This window comes from Tilletiaria anomala (genome assembly GCF_000711695.1).
Source record: "Tilletiaria anomala UBC 951 chromosome Unknown K437scaffold_51, whole genome shotgun sequence".
NCBI classification, from domain to species: Eukaryota; Fungi; Basidiomycota; class Exobasidiomycetes; order Georgefischeriales; family Tilletiariaceae; genus Tilletiaria; species Tilletiaria anomala.
In genome coordinates this window covers 12,582-28,229 of record NW_013546971.1, presented here as the reverse complement: position 1 = coordinate 28,229, position 15,648 = coordinate 12,582, and the positions used below count along the sequence as shown (strand labels likewise).

Here is a 15,648-nt window from a genome sequence, read left to right as displayed (position 1 = left end):
ATACATTACTAAGACGTTCATGCGGAGCACGAAGAGGACGATCCGCGCTATCCGACCCTCTACTTTCGTGGTGTTCACTTTGCGTTCGAGAAGGACCCGAGCCTACCAGTGGCGCCACGATGTACGGCTTTGGACGGCCCATTTTCGAGGGCGGTACTACGCTGTCCGAGTTCCGCATTTGCGCAATCCAATGGAATATTATGTACACCTGGGAAGGATTTGACCGATGGATTATGAGTGATGCTCAAGCTGCCCGCCTGGCACCCGTGCGTCCATTTTCGGCATTTGGACAGACACACAGCACGAGCTTTCCTCACCTAGCGTGCCTTTCACATACTGGCGAATCTGTGATGAGACGTTGAGGGAGCGCGATGAGGAGCTTGCACAGGCCGCAGCTGGAATGGACTTGTAATCAACCAATGCCCGTGTGTATAATACAGAGTGAATGTGTACTGTCATGTGCATACCAGCATGTCATCGATTGCCTCTTGGAGATAAGGCTGGGAATGGAAAGCCGCAATGCTCCTGAGGCTCTTGAGCCTGCGCAACGTCTGCATCCTACTGATCGTGAGCCCCCAAGAGCCGGAGCAATTACATTGCTTGGCCAGATTGTCGGCGCGGACTTTGCTGCACTTGTTGCATCTCAAGTCTTGAAGCGTATAGTTCTCGACGTACGTTTGTGCAATGGCAACGAGGCGCTCCTCAATCGCGGTGCGATCGTAGGGGTACTTGCAATTGGGGCATCGCCATTGATGCCTCGTTCCTGCCAGGGTAAGATCTGGGTCCCTGCACAGGTCAAAGTCCCGACTTTCGCTGCAAAAATTGCAAAAGACAAGGTGCAGTCGGAATGGCTCGCAGGGGTTGGCCCAATGAGCTTCAGGCGAGAATTCTCGAATGCCAATGTACTCGAGGAGGTTGCGCTTGCAGACCTGCACTTCAGCTGAGACTTCAGATGCAAGACTCAAAGCTGCGCAGACGCTCTTGATAAATTCAATTGCTGGATTTCGGAGTCGGAGGTGAGAGCCAGGCAGCTCTGGGAAGGCGTATTCCCCTTGCTCCTCAGGGTCGCCCGCAGCGAGTGCTGCAGCAACACCATTCTGGATGTCAGACACGTTTCGCAGTAATCGGCGCGTCATCCGATGGTTGACTGTGTCGCGCATGTGCTTGAGACGTTTCTCACTGTAGCTCTCCTCGAGCGCGCCGCGGGAGACAGGCCATTTGGCTGTAGCGGTCGAGATATCCTTCACTGGTTGGGCGGCACGAAGCGGCGTGCGCTCCAAGAGCGCAGCACCTTCGCGTTTGGCCTCGTAGAGGTTGTGAATGAAGCCTCCGATAGCGCTTGCAAAGCGCTGCTGAACGGCCGGCGGCAGGAAAGTCTCGATATTCCAGTTCATCTCCACGGTGAAAGAAGTGCTTGGTTGAGCAGCAAAGGGATCCTGGCAGATGACACCACCGAAATTCGCAGGGTCCATCCACAGTAGGTACTCCCACGGATTGACAATCTCAAGCGCGACATGCTTGAACAACTCGCAGCCACCCACGGCGGTCATGAGATAGCGGCCATACGCTGCAGCGCTTCCAGCAGTCGGCTTGTTGGTGCACAGGAAGATGCGGTTAAAATTTGCATAGACCGCGTCTGACCCAAGTCGCTTGAATTCAGCCAGCATCTGTAGAAGCGTCTTGCGCATGAGCCCGTGCAAGAAGCGCTGGATCGCTGGCTCGTGCATCGCTGACGACTTGGAAGAGACCCATCGCCAAAAGTTGTCCGCAAGATGCGCACTGTGCTCCGACTTGGCCTTGATTTTCTTCGTGTACCACATCCGCACCAATGCCTTCACCGTTGCAAAGACTATCGGTGTGAGAATGGAATCACCCAGCGCGGATGCACTGTGCGCTACGCCCTTCGAGTACTCATCCAAATTGTGAGAGGACGCATCGAATGCCATAGAGCCCGGACCGCTGCCCTCCATCTCATTAACGCTACTTGACTGCAGGACGGCATCGAGCGCAAGATGCTTTAAGGAGACTTCGAGGACGACGTTAGAATAGAGTCCCGGTCTGGAGATTTCCATGTGATCGTGCTCGTCCCATTTCTGGACTTGATGTGAGTCGTCTTCGCTGCCTCCGAGGTCTGGCTGGTCCGTTGAAGACCACCAGAGCACCATGTCCTGGCTTTGCAACGCACGTGCAAAGTCGATGTCGGCGGCAAAAAGCGCATGATCTCTCTCCAGGTTGCACACCGGAATGTCGTACTCTTCTGCAAGGTCGATCCAGCCAGCAAGCCAGGCAGAAACCTGGAGATAGTTGCCAAGCATGCGTTTGGCAGAGTAGACCTGCCAATTGAGAGCCGGTAGTTCATCGTCCATGCGGGACGCTGGCACCGTGATGACGGGTAGATCCATCGCCGCACTGCCCATTCCAGCTTCGTAGAAGGAAAGAGGGCGAGAGGTGCAGATCGCCAGCATGGTCGAACTCTGCATTGCGCCCTTTCTGCTGGCGAGTTCTCTGCCGATGGCCTTTAGCGCTCTCGCTTCCGTGCTATGCACTTTGACGTCGACTTCGATCGTGTCTGTGTAATCGAAAGCACCGTTTCCTGGGCCCAGCCTTCCTTTGCTCTTGCCATTGGCAACACTGATGGCGTACACATTCTCGAGACGGGGAAGCTGGCGCAGACCTGCGCTATCTACGATATGCACTGTGAGACGGCCGTCCGGCGAGATGAGAGTGAGGAATTGACGGCTGTCAGTAGCGCCGTGGTAGAGATAAAAGTAGCGGAACAGACGCCCTTGATTGAGGTACTTTCGCCTGTTGATCGATGACTGCTCAGCCTTGACGAGATCTTCAAGCTCGAATCCCTGGTCAAGAGCGCGGCTGAACTTGCTTTGTAGACCTGGTTTAATCATGCAGTGTGAGCCGAGTCGGAGCAGAGCACGCACATGGTGTGGGACGTTCATCTCGAAGATGCCGTCAACGTGCGGGTTGTTCGTAAGGGATGAGAACAAGGCCTCCTCCTCAACGAATGTCGATTCTGGCACCGTGAAGCGAATCAGATTGCGAGCGATGTGGCCGCGCGGTAGCGTTTTGCTAATGGCCGTCACTGTGACATCCTCTGGCAGTTCGTAGTGCTGAAGAGCACCTTTGAAGTTGACGTAGAATTGTCGCGGGACGCGAAGCTTGAGTCCCTGGATGCGACCTTCGAAGGCGATCCACAGTTTGAAGTCGCCCGGACGCAGACCGGGAGCGACAGAGATGACGTCCCATTTGGCGTTAGCCATCGAAGCAGATTGCCGCGAAAACATTGATCCCATCGTGCTGTTCAGAGCCGAGCGGCCAGCCACGCGATGTTCCAACTTGCGCGTCTTGCGAGTTTCGCGCCACTTCTTGCGCATGACGTTTAACCACCCCGGGTAATCAGCGTTGGGGTCTGGTGTCTTCTCTTCAGGAGACAGTGGCGGCGGCACGGCCATTTTGTTGACTTTGGTCGCAGCTTGCTCGCCGGGCACCTGATCTGTGCTGTCACCAGCATCTTGTTTGGGCAGTGGCGCAAGAAGGGCTTGCTTCTGGAAGATGTCCTTGATTGAATGCTGCTTGAATTTGTCCTGGCGTGCGGCGACGCGCTTGAACAGCCAGTCAGGATGACGGACACGCGGAACCGGGTTCGGCACCTTCTGCATCGCCGCAGGGATGGTGATGAGCTTCTGAATGACGCCGCCGAAGCGATCAATGTAGTACTCCCAGTCGAGGATGCTACGCAGATCAAAGTCGGTGAGACTGTTGTCCTTAAGGAAGCGGCGCAGATAGTGCTGCTTGACGCTGTGCTCGGCGCTGAAGATGGCCACCGGCACAGCGCGGTCGGTGACAGGAGCGCCGTGTGGTTTGGCAGAAACGATGAATTTGCAAGCGAGGCCCTTGTCTTTGACCATCTGCGCGCCAAGGAACTCGGCTAGTCGCTTCGCCGTCGTGATCGCGGTAGACTTTTGCGTGCCGTACTCGGCGAGCGTCTTGGACATGCTCTTGTTCTCGGCGATGAGGTCGATCAACTCATCGTCGTCGAGTGTGGCACCCTTGGAGTAGAGGACGTCAAGCCACTGATCGGCGACCTTGGCTACGGCGGCGTAGCACTCGACAAGCGTGTCGCCGAGGAGGAACTTATTGAAGATCTGCTTTTGGAAGTCCTTGATGAGCTGCAGCTCGCCTCGACGCTTCACCTCGAAGCCTTTGAGCTCTGCAAGTGAGCCATCATGCTCAAAGACGGCATAACGCTTCTTCAACAGCTTGTCCTCCTCCTTACTTGACGGCAGGATCATTGCGCGGTACGGTCCGTCCAGCTCGAAAAAGATGGAATTTTCGCTGTGCACCTCGTAGCGCCCGGTCTCCTTGTCAATGAGCTCGTGATACTGGTGGTTGGTGAACTTTTCGTGGACGAGATAATTTAGCATGGTGCAAGGGTAGGAGATCTGGAACTTTTTGCCACTGGTGCAGGTGAAGCTAAAATTTTCTGGAAAGACGCCTGGAAGCATACACCAGATCCCGTCCGTGTCGAGCTCAAGCGGGCGACCAATGTTGTCGACGAGCTCTTTGGCCATCTGGATAATCGTCGCGCCGGTCAAGCACGTGATGCCCCCCATCTCCATTGAGTACCAGCGTGCGCCTTTGCGCATGACGTACCCGTAGAATGAGTTGAGGATACACTTGTGCGCGAGCTGGAGCGAGTCGTATAGCACGATCATCTTCTTGGCATCAACAATCTCTGTCAGGCTGCCGGAGCTCTGCGCCTTGTCGAGGTTTTTCTTCCACGTCTTATGCAGACCTTTGTACTCGTATCGACGATCGCGGAAGCCGCGCACAGTGTTGATGTAGAACGGGTTCTCGCGTTGGCAGATGATCGCCTCGCGCACGACAGTTTGTGTATCATGAGTCTTCTTGTACACCTTGCGGCTGTAGTCCCCGAGGCGCTTGTGCAACAACGCATTCTGCTCGGCCGGGGACAGGTCCCAGTAGTCCCTACGCGGCCCACCGGGCCACTTGGGTGGAAAATTCTCATTGGTGAGCGCATGCTTGATCATGTTGACTTCATCGCGCTTGGCGGGAAAGTACTCTCCGCGCCAGGCCCAGTTCATTCGCTTGTCACACTCCATTCCTGGCCGATTGTAGTCGCACGTCGCGCAATCTGCCTCCGTGACGACCGAGTCAGGCTGCAGGCGGTTGGACAGCATGATGTTCGGGTACATGGCCGCGACGTCGAGATGGTAGATGAGCGGCGGGTCCTTGCGCAGCGGGTTGTCGCGCAGGACTTCGAGCATCGCCTGGATTTCCGCCTTGACCGTGCCGTAGTCGATGACGTCGTTGAGCGACATTTTGCCCTCCTCAACGATCGAGAATGCCAGTGCTGCATCTAAATCGTCAATGAGCTGTGGAGGACAAGTGCGTAGTCAGCGAGCTGAACGCCCCGTGAGCAATTCGAGGTTTGGACTTTTGTCCTCACCTGCTGTACACTCTCAGGATTGATTTTGAAATCCGTCGGAATGTCGCTGCGGAAGACGCCAGCTTCGAGTGCCTCAACATGACCACCGACGTACGTCTCCGACTCGAGCACATGCCCTTTGTACTCATTTCCTACTGGATCGACGTGCCGATTGGGAAAGATGATATTGGCGTCGTACGCTTGCACCTGATTGACCATCGCGAAGTAGATGGTTTGCACGTGTTAGTGGAACGCGCAACGCAGCTACATCCAGTCCTTCTCCTTGGGGATAGGGCCACTCACCATGAGCAGCGTTTCGCATAGCGTGCCGGTACCCTTGCGCAGCACCTCATCCGGGTTGAGCGGAATGATGTTGCAGAGCGAGAATATGAACGGGTTAACGTACTTCATGTACAAGTAGTACGTCGCGACGGCGTCCGAGACTGAGTACTGCGCGAGCAGCTGTGGGTGCTCGATCGCATACGGCGTCATCAGCTCTGGGTCTAGCTCGATGGGGTCGTAGCCGAGCTTGGCGACCGTGACGGCCTTGAGGCCCTGGCTACCCTGTGGGAGGTACGAGTCGCGCTTGACCCAGCTGCCACCAACGGTGGTAAATATCATCCAGTGTCAGCAAAAAAGGTCTGTGATGGTTCTCTGTGCTCGTTTGCTGACGCACCGGAAGCAGTCCATGTGCGCGCACGCCCTGCTCTTATACTCTCCCTCGCTATCTTTGCTGAAGCCAATCTCGCTGGCCATGTTGATGCCGTGCACGAGCGCTCTGGCTTCTACAAAGGGAAAGTCGAATGAGTCACCGTTGTACGTCGCGACGACCCTAGGCCGGGTCTCCTGGAAGTGCCTGAAGAAGCGTTCGAGCAGTGCCTTTTCGTCTGGCTCGTTGAAAATGATGAAAGGGCCCTCGTACTCATCCTTGGGCGTGTATTCGAAGTCGTCAATGTCCTGCGACACAACCTGGCGGTTGGTGATGAGGAAGCCCTGGCCGTCGATCATGTACGAGATCATCATCACCACGTCCGTCTCGGCGTCCGGGAACTTGAGGGGCTGCTTAGTTGTCTCAATGTCGAACGCCAGGACGCACGGCTCAGCACGCTTCACGCGCGACGGCACGCCGGATAGCGTCACTTTTCCATCGTTGAACTCGACATTGTACCACAGTCCGACACGGATATCTGTGCATAAAAAGGGGAGTCTCAGCGCTGAACCCGATTGTGGCATCGAAGAAAAGGCGTCTGCCAACATGTTGCGTGCACTCACTATTGTCAATGGCAACTCGCAGGTAGTACGGGACGTCATACTCGCGAATGTCGATTATGCAGTCTTGCGGATCGACACCTCTGCCCCCTTTGCCATCTTGCGCCTTGCCCTTGCCATTCCTCGCCCTCCCGCCCGTCCAGCGGTCGTCGAGGATCTCGTGCTGCTCAAAGTGGATATCGAGTGGCATGCTTCTCGCAGCGTTACCATAGCCTACTGCTACTCCATCCACACCCACGCCGTCTGCGGCGCCGTTCGCTCTGCCATTCGCGCCAGAATCCGCGGCGAAGAGGGCGTCGGCGTACGTGTCGAAGGCGTTGAGCTTCTTCTTCGCCTCCTGTGCGATGGGCAGCAGTTCGCGGCGGACGGAGAGAAGATCCTGTACTTTGTCAAAGGACAGTTTGAGCATGAGGCGCTGGTTGTTGACGAGATGGTTAGGCAGCTTGAGGTCTTCCTTCCACACACGCTCGACGCGCACGACCGTCCCCGCGTACTTGCGCAACAGCCACTCCTCGACGCTCGTCTCGGTGCCAGGACGGCAGGCGAGGAAGAAGTAAGGCTGGTACAGCACAGTTACCTTAAAGCTGACTGCGTCGTCCTGGATGAAGTAAAAGTCGACGCCGGCGTGCCCGCCGCGCGACACGCCTCCCGCGTCGTCGTCGGCGCGTACGAGCGTCGGGTGCATGCCGACAAGCCAGGCCTCACGCAAGGCGCCCTCTTCGAGCCGCTCAAAGCCAAGCGAGGCGTCGATGCGGTCGAGCGTGGCGATATCGTCGAAGCGCTGCTCCAGCGCCGTTGCGTCGTCCAGGCCGCGTGCGAACGAGGCGCCGTCGTTCTGCTGCTGGCCGCTGCCGCTGCCGCTCCTAAAAGCGTTGTTGGGGGCGGAATCACGTGAAGACCCAGCGTCATATCGCCCACCTCCGCTGCCACCGCGTCTTCGAAAGGTACCGCGTCCCCTCTGCGCATGTGTGCTGGACGTGAGGCCAAAGGTGCGCTGGCCCGCGCGGCCGCCACCGGCCATGTTGGGACGTGCTGTTCTACTTTGGCGCGCAGATGAGAGTTGTGAGCGGTGATACAATGGATGCGGCACCCAGCTGTGCCCCTCGCCTGGATACCGGTTAGTGGCAGCGCTTGATATCTCGAGGAGGAGGGACAAATATGCAGCAAGCAAGCCATGAGCAAGAAGCAGAGATATTCGGTCCACAGTCATCAACACTTTGGCTTTTGTCACTCTACGCGACGCGACGCGATGCTACGCGACGCGATGGGTTTGACTAGGTTCTACTCCAGAAGGCATGGTTCCGCCCTAGCCAAGCTAAGACGTCTTGGTTCGTCGGGCGCCGAGAGTCTTGGTGGCGTCTTATGCACTCCACCATTGAGTGGTTTTGGCATTGGCGCCAAGAAACTCAACTCGCTTTGGGCGCTTCCACTTGCAATGCTCTCGCTGGCCTTGCGAGATCAAAATATACGCATGGCTGGCTCTCATGGGCCTTGGCCTTGTTGGTCCTACATCGTTCGTCTGCGTGCAGCTCGCAGCACAGGAACCATCCCGATCTGGCCGCAGAGAAGCTGTCTCTCGTCATCAGAACGATGCAACAGAAAGCGGTCTCTCTCCTCCCATCCCCGCGTCCTGCAGCTGCAACCACGGCAGAGCAGGGATGGACGAACAAAGAACATGCTCGAAAGAATAAATCAACTTGACCCAAAGAACAAGACACTCTGCTGATTTGCGTATGCTCCGAACCAGGGCTATGGCTGTTTTTATAGCATGTCGCCCTTTACTTCGTTACCTCTTCGTACATATTCCAGTCATTCCTATTCGACTCCTCTGCCAATGGTGTCGATTATTCCTTTCTCTTCGTACATCACTGCTCTTCTCGCTTCGCCTGCCCTTCTTTTTGATCTCTACTTCCACCTTCCACTCCCCATTTTGCTTCTATACCACCAGCACAACTGGCATATCTAAGTGACCCAGGCCACGACAGCAGCAATCGCTAGGAAGAGCACTCACAGAAGGCATACGACAGCTGCATCCTTTCGTCCCACCCTCCCACGATGACGCTCCTGCACGCGCTCGCAGCCGTGGTCCCCCTGCTAAACCTCTTGCCCTTACCACACCTGGTCGCCGCGCAACTGACCGCCGCCACGACCGGCGGGCCCGCGTCCGTTGCCAGCGGCGTCCCCGCCAACCGTCCAACGCAGCCCTGGACCCAATGGCAGCCGAAGCCCTCGTACCCCGTCACCGCTTTGCCAGATCAATACATGGGCCAGGACCGTCTCGGCACCAGCAACAGCCCCGACCAGACCGGCTTCAACACTTGCACTAATGGGACAAACGCCTGGAATCAGCAGAGCAAGTGTCAGACTGCCTGGGTCAATAGCCTGGAAGACTTTGTGAGCCGCGAGTTCTTTAGCAGAGAACACAGATCCTGCGGTCCGTTCTGACTTGCATTCATTTTTGGCTCCTTACAAGTGCCTCTGGGGTCCACCGACACCAGACACGATTGGCTCCTCGGAGCGCCAAGCGGTAGCGTACTGCACGCGGCCAACACACGGTACGCGCCTTATCCCGGACGGCACGATCACCAGTGCTCATTTCGTCCAGACCAGCGAGTATGTCCAGGTGACTGGCGTAGGAGATTTTACCAGCATTGGCATCCCGCTTGGCGACGCGGGTGGCGAGATGGACTCAGCGGGCATGGACGATCTGAGTAATCCGGTGAGTACAACGAATGCGTTCCATGAATACTAATATGAAATGTTTTGCTCACACTGCTAGCCTCTGCTCGACAGATTGGAGGTGTGGTATACACCACCGCCAAGCCCTCGGCGAATGGGCGCTCCGTCATGGCGACCGAGTGGACCAACTTTATGAGCTGGAACCAATTCGTGAGTGAAAGTGTGCATACCCATTCATATGCTACCAATGCGTTGCTGATGATCCCAACCCTTCGCCTCGTCGCCTTGCACAGTGCTTCCGAGTCTGCTTTGGCAACAATGCTGAGCAGCACTGTCAGCACATTTACGGTGCGTCTGCATCCGCACGTCAACCCGCGCACTTTCCACAGCCCCAGGTTCTGTGTACCGACTGAACTGACTGTTCCTTGCTATGTAACCACAGATATCCTCGGTTGCCGCTGGAACATACCAGCCAACTACGACCCAGGGGTGTTCGAGACGTGCGACGGCGCGCTGGCGCCGTTCCAAGGCATCTACACGCTCGAGGGTGGGCAGGTCTCCACGTTCCAGCAGGGCCAGCCCATCACCCCGGACCCGCACCCGGCGCCGTCAAGCTCGAACTGCCGTGCTGGCAGCAGCGTCAACAATGGTGGGCTGCTCGTCGCTACCCCGCTCCACGCGCTCGCTTCGCAGCCGACCGGCAGTGCAAGCGGGATGACAACCAGCTTCTCGGCCAGCACTTCATCGCGAACCGGCGGAAGCTCTGGATCGGCGAGTGGAAGCGGAACAAAAAGCGCTGCGTCGACAAACTTCAAACCTATCTGTGTCGGTGTAGCTCTCGCTGCTGGAGCCGCTGGTGTGCTGGCTGTAGCCGCGTTGCTGTGAATACAGTTCTTGCTCAAGCCAACTGGTCTCATCTTACCCTTGAAATACGCGCTACGCCTCGGCCGAGCCATTCTGCATGGACACTCACTACGCAACGGACGGTCTAAACAGTCGTGTCATCAAAGAACCGTCCTGCTCAAGTTCGCTGCTATTTTCCAACTTTCTTTTTCAAGATATTATTTTACCTTATTCCGCTATCATCTCAACAGTAGTTGCTTCTTTCTCTACAGCATCGAGACGTAACGTACACTTGTCAACTTGAGCACATGTGTAACATTTCATCCATTGGAGTGACCGTGTATCTACAATATCGACAGCGGCACCTTGCGCTTCGTATCAAGTTTTCTCATTTGTCGCATGGCTCTGCCCGGCCCAAATACGTGATCGTCTCGACGCCCTTGACCTTAGGCGGGTTTTCTCACCCGCCATCGCCCCGTACTGGAAGCGCGGCGTCGGCTCCGCCAGGTCGAACATGTTTTCGCCGTGCATGGCGAGCAGCGGCAGCGCAAGCAACGCGGCGCGGCGCCGACAAGGTTGCCGATGAAGGACGAGATGACCGTGCTTCCAGCTGTACACGCCAGTGCTATGTGCAGGCAGGTGCGTTGTTAGGCCTGATGGGATAATGCCGATGTTCGCCACCCCATGGTTGAACCTGGCTTCCACGAAGTCAAAGGTTGGCTAGATAAAAAGTAGTCCCACAAATCAAGAGCAGTTGTGTGAGCTGGATGTTTTCAGCACCGCCTTCACTTGCTCTTTCGTGTTTCTGGCCACTCAAGAAATGCGCAGCGACAATCTTGGAACTTATCTACTTCATCAGCGAGGCTTGGAAGGCAACAATATTGACCAGCAATGCTAACTAGCAATGTTGGCCAGCAATGCCGACCGGCACATCGCAGCAGATACCACGCTAGAGCTAGCATAACACGAAAGCACGACAACGACTGTTAACGGCTGCCCTGCTTCCTCCACCCTTTGAGACCATGTATGACCAAAAGACTCACGATGGTGTCAAAGCCAGGCCCAAGCTTGGTATTGACCCGGGCCGGCCCTCCGGTCTAAATGCCGGAACTTGTAAGAGGACTTTGGAACCTGTGACCAGACCCGCAAAGAGCAGAGTGCCAGCGAGGTTGCCAACGATGCAGATGGTTCAGTCCACGAGGGAGGCGTAGATCGGAGCTGAGAAGTGCATGTCACGCAAGAACGGGTGAAGGCGGGAATGTGCTTGGCACTGCTTTTTACCCGTTTTCAAGCGGGCCCTTCGATCACACCTTTCGCTTCTACGTTGCCATAAGAATAATTGCATGAGAAGCCGTGATGAGGTCCACATGGAAGCGTGTAATCATAATTAACCCGACGGGAAAAACGACTATTCAAAGCGGATTATGTGAGTTTCAAGCGTCCTCGCATCCCTCATTTTCATGGGGTGTATACAATGGATTCTGATTTTATGGCCTGGTAAGATTGTCATTAAACCAAGCATCCCCGGCCCATTTTCCCGGACGAATATAGGGTCATTATGTACAGTTTGCAGAAGGAGATCGCCAAACGAAAGAAAGAGGCCTGCCATGAACGCTTTGATGAGACGCAAATGCATCGGAACAAAGTGGTTCTTGCATCTGGTATGGATCCAGGCTCAGGCCCAGGTGCTATGCTCGAGCTTGAGCATCAGCGCGTAACCTGTGGACACCACGATCGCTTCTTTTCCAGCTAGGACTCAAATTGGAGGTGGACCTACGAGGTCAATTGAGCACTTCTATACAGACTTGAATGGATGGATTCACGAGAGGAAGCTGATTGAGGTGAAGGAAAGAAATATTGATACCCCTGCCAACTATATACAAGTCAACTGCCAAGTCGCCCGACAGTTTCAATAATGCACCGTGCCGGGAAGGAGGTGGCGGCAACCGTCAAAGTGACCGGCTTATTTTTTGTACTTGCACTCCAGTGGGAGCAACCAGCAATGGTCTTATCGATGCCATTGGCCGCGATTGTAAACCGTCGTCTTTTTGAGATCGGAAAGCGACAAGGAGGCGTCAATGGTGGGGAGAGCATGATATAGTACAAACCTGCTGCTCAGCTGCTAGGCACCCTGTATCCTGTATCAGGGGAACTTTGAGTACCAACATCGCTTGGCCGATGAGCAAGCAATGGAAGGATGTGGAAACGTGCGAAGGCGCGTTAACGAAAGTGAAAAGCACGATCAATCAACAGGCACCGTGAGACCGCGTGAGCAAAGGGTACATACCGGCAGCGAGCAGGTCGAAAGGATACCCCCCAATACCTAGTCGTGGAGTCCCCTCTACTTTGTATGTATGTACCCTTGCTCTACATAATCCAGCTCGACAATGATCTAGAATCCGGGCGCAAGGATCTTCGTGTAATTATAAGTCGTCCACTTCTGCCGACTCAGATACGCTTTGCCTGTTTTAGCGTTGAAGGTGTTGAGTATGATTACGACAATCGTGCTCAACGCTTCTTCCGCAGAAGTCCAGGCGCTCTTCCGGAGGCTCTAATATATAGACTGGAGGAGGTATCTGCCTTCCCCCCCTCCCTTCTCCTCCCCGAGCTTCCGAAGCATAGGGGAAAGATACATTCACCAATTACAAGAGTAGAACTCGCAAAGGTCGATTCCCCGTGCAAGACCATTGCCGGGCGTTCTCATTTTGGTTACTTTCGAGGGCGTCGAGAACACGTCTCTCTTTTCTCGCCACCTGCTAATGAGGATATTTATTCCTTATCAGCAAGGCTGCCGCCCTCAGACGTTTCCTGTGCTGGAGTCCGGCCTATCAATTCATCCTTTTTTATTTTGCTAGCAATCTAGAACCAGAAAAGTAGCATGTGAAATAGTGAATCAAAATGGAATCTATGAGCTACCAGCTGGTTCTATTTCTTACGGAGCAGCCCCAAACCATCCATCGTCCTACGATACCTTTCCTCTGGTTTCCTCCAAATGTACAACCGCACTATAAAGGCGCGCTCTGCAAAGGGTATGTAAAATGCACACATACTCAGATCTCGATGCACATCTCTGACGGTTTCTATACATTTTATGTGGGAAACAATACAGGATCGGAGTCCAGCAGCGTCTCTTCCGTCGTCTGGGAGCCCCAATGAGTCGCGCCGGTGAGCGGATAGGTTTCTGTCATCCGTCACACATGGTAAGAAAAATAGGAAATTCGACGCCCTTCATTCGTGTATGTTGCTTTTGATTTCGCATGCAGAATCCTTCAAAGGAGCACAGGCAAGGGTGCTTCTCCGGCAGAAGGTCGTCCACCTCCTCTCGACTGTCATGGATACTGCAGACAAAGTCTCAAGAGCCAGAGCTATGCCCCGGAAATGAGGAGGGATGGGAGAGCTGATGCGGGCGTCGCTGGCTGCTTGGACGACGAACTTGTCTTGCGAGCAGGTGGAGAAACGTACGCCTCCCGACGGCGGCTAGCTGCGGCGTGGAATTGATCTATGAGAGTGGGTTCCCGCTTCCGCCGAAATGGAGCGTATGGTCGAGATTGAGCCTTCTGCGCCGGAATTTAGTCAGCCTGGTTTTGCGTCAAAGGGCTGCAACAGGTCAGCGCTCTTAATTACCAGTAATTGCCTGATGCCCCTAACCCTCCTTTCTGGCTGTTCAGACAACTTTTCCAGCTGAGGATAGCAACGAACACAGTGATCAGAGGGGCGGGGTAGATGTATAGTTTTGAATTTTCATACGTAAGCACCGGGATACACCGATCCAGCAAGTTAAAAGCACGCTTCACTGACTCCATTGGGGCTTTGTAATGACACGTTGTCGCCGACGACGATGTATGGTTTTCTCTCTAAAATGCTACAACACCGACCGTGTTGGCGTGCGCTCGGCTTTCGCGCTAGTCGACAGATTTGATGAGCATCGATCTCTACCTGCGAGCAGCTGCACGCTCCGAGCGCCCGGCCGAAGCCTGCGCGAAAGATGGATTGGACGGGTAAATATGCTGGGAAGAGAGAGACGATGACACCGCGGAGGCTGAAGCAGAAGTCGATGTGCTGTCTGGGCCAGCAATGTTCGCCGCTCGCCCCTTCATTGTTGCTGATGCCACCCTTTGCGAAGAGCCTGCATCTTCAGCATAATCTTTGACATGTTGAGTTTTCCCAATGCTACTGCTCGCATTGGCCCTATCCCTCTTTGCAATGATATCGTTCAATGTCGAGGTCGCTCTGTCAGCTGCCTTTAGCGCCTCCTCCCTAACGAAGCTTGGTACATCTCTCGGCCAGTCGCCATTCTTCGATTGTAGCACAGGAAGAATTTGGCTTTGGAAGAAGAGTTGCGCCATGTGTGCCCCATGCTGATGATAGATTGCCCCGACGATTGCCTCGAGGCAGATGCCACGGATCTTGAAGAGACCAGACTCTCGGGCCTGATTCGACTGTGGTCCCTGGGTCGAAGAGGAAGGGGGAAGTAGAGCCGGTGTCCACCGCATCACCCGCTCTAGTCGCAGAGACGAGCCAGCTCCCTGGCCTAGTGCTGAGGTGTGTAGCAGCTCATCGATGACACGAGCATCAGCTGCGAATACGAGTTCATTCGCTTTTGTACGTTGCGAAGCTGTTGTGGAAGAGCTGGACGCTGGTGGTGAGGCAAGGGCACAGTGGAAAAACATCATAAGGAACGCTTTCAGTGCTCTTCGGCCTGAAAAGAGATCAAGGGTCAGCAAAGAGTCTCACACATTCACTGTCGTCGAATGCACACTCACCCAGGAAGCTCAACCTCCGATTGTGACCTCCCAGACTTTTGCCATAATCCCAGCTCTCGTGTGATACCATCTGCAAGGCGACGCTATCTGGAAGTGGAAACCCAGGCAGAATACTGTTCCTGAGTTCATCCTGCAGTTCCTCCACAGACGTCTGCGGAGTGATGGAGCGGTCTGACAGACCGGGTGGTCGCAACCGAGTTTCGTTCATACGTGCAAGAGAAGACGAGGGAACCGAGGCGGGGTTGGCCATGTGTAATGAACGGAAGTGGAGCGGCCGCCGCTCTCGATTGTTTGACGAGCAGCATGAAGAAGAGGATGATGTGGCATGTGACTTTAAATAAACTGAGGCCGACGCTGTCGAAACGAGACGAGCAGTGGAAGGTTCGCCGCATGCAACTACGGCCCAAGAGCTCGCGGTCCCGGTCCCAGTCACCGCAGCCGGAGGGAACCGCCTACAAACTATGGAGCTGGTACTGCCAAGCATATTAGCGCCAGCTGGACAAACAGCCAAGCCCTTCGAATGTGCGTGAGGTTGAGGCGGACGATGAGAGTGATGCGATGACCCAAGAAGACATCGACGATTGTGGCAGGAAGACCGCTACTGGGAGAAAGCGGTCGTAGGAGCTTTTG

General features: G+C 55.1%; 5 protein-coding genes across 5 annotated transcripts; 1 reads left to right on the top strand and 4 right to left on the bottom strand.

Moving 5' to 3' along the window:
• Positions 1–339: 339 nt before the first annotated feature.
• K437DRAFT_137389 (putative POL2-DNA polymerase epsilon, calytic subunit A) lies at positions 340–7,483 on the bottom strand. The gene is made up of 5 exons (XM_013387322.1): positions 6,737–7,483; positions 6,141–6,651; positions 5,768–6,059; positions 5,486–5,671; positions 340–5,411 (listed from the first exon to the last, which is right to left on the bottom strand). The coding sequence occupies exons 1-5, from the start codon at positions 7,416–7,418 to the stop codon at positions 456–458; spliced, it is 6,627 nt and encodes a 2,208-aa protein (XP_013242776.1). The 5' UTR covers positions 7,419–7,483; the 3' UTR covers positions 340–455.
• Positions 7,484–8,624: 1,141 nt separating this feature from the next.
• On the top strand, positions 8,625–10,430 carry K437DRAFT_137144 (uncharacterized protein). Its single transcript, XM_013387321.1, has 5 exons — positions 8,625–9,127; positions 9,207–9,452; positions 9,527–9,622; positions 9,706–9,760; positions 9,855–10,430. The coding sequence occupies exons 1-5, from the start codon at positions 8,789–8,791 to the stop codon at positions 10,295–10,297; spliced, it is 1,179 nt and encodes a 392-aa protein (XP_013242775.1). The 5' UTR covers positions 8,625–8,788; the 3' UTR covers positions 10,298–10,430.
• A 1,144-nt stretch (positions 10,431–11,574) lies between these two features.
• Positions 11,575–11,930, bottom strand: K437DRAFT_224912 (uncharacterized protein; the record flags this gene model as incomplete). Its single annotated transcript, XM_013387320.1, has 2 exons — positions 11,575–11,663; positions 11,771–11,930. Coding segments are annotated over 2 exons (249 nt in total), but the record flags the coding sequence as incomplete, so codon positions are not given.
• A 1,400-nt stretch (positions 11,931–13,330) lies between these two features.
• K437DRAFT_274544 (uncharacterized protein) lies at positions 13,331–13,967 on the bottom strand (the record flags this gene model as incomplete). The annotated part of the gene is made up of 2 exons (XM_013387319.1): positions 13,331–13,812; positions 13,880–13,967. Coding segments are annotated over 2 exons (280 nt in total), but the record flags the coding sequence as incomplete, so codon positions are not given.
• A 220-nt stretch (positions 13,968–14,187) lies between these two features.
• Positions 14,188–15,226, bottom strand: K437DRAFT_224959 (uncharacterized protein; the record flags this gene model as incomplete). The annotated part of the gene is made up of 2 exons (XM_013387318.1): positions 14,188–14,954; positions 15,019–15,226. The coding sequence occupies 2 exons, from the start codon at positions 15,224–15,226 to the stop codon at positions 14,188–14,190; spliced, it is 975 nt and encodes a 324-aa protein (XP_013242772.1).
• Positions 15,227–15,648: the final 422 nt, after the last annotated feature.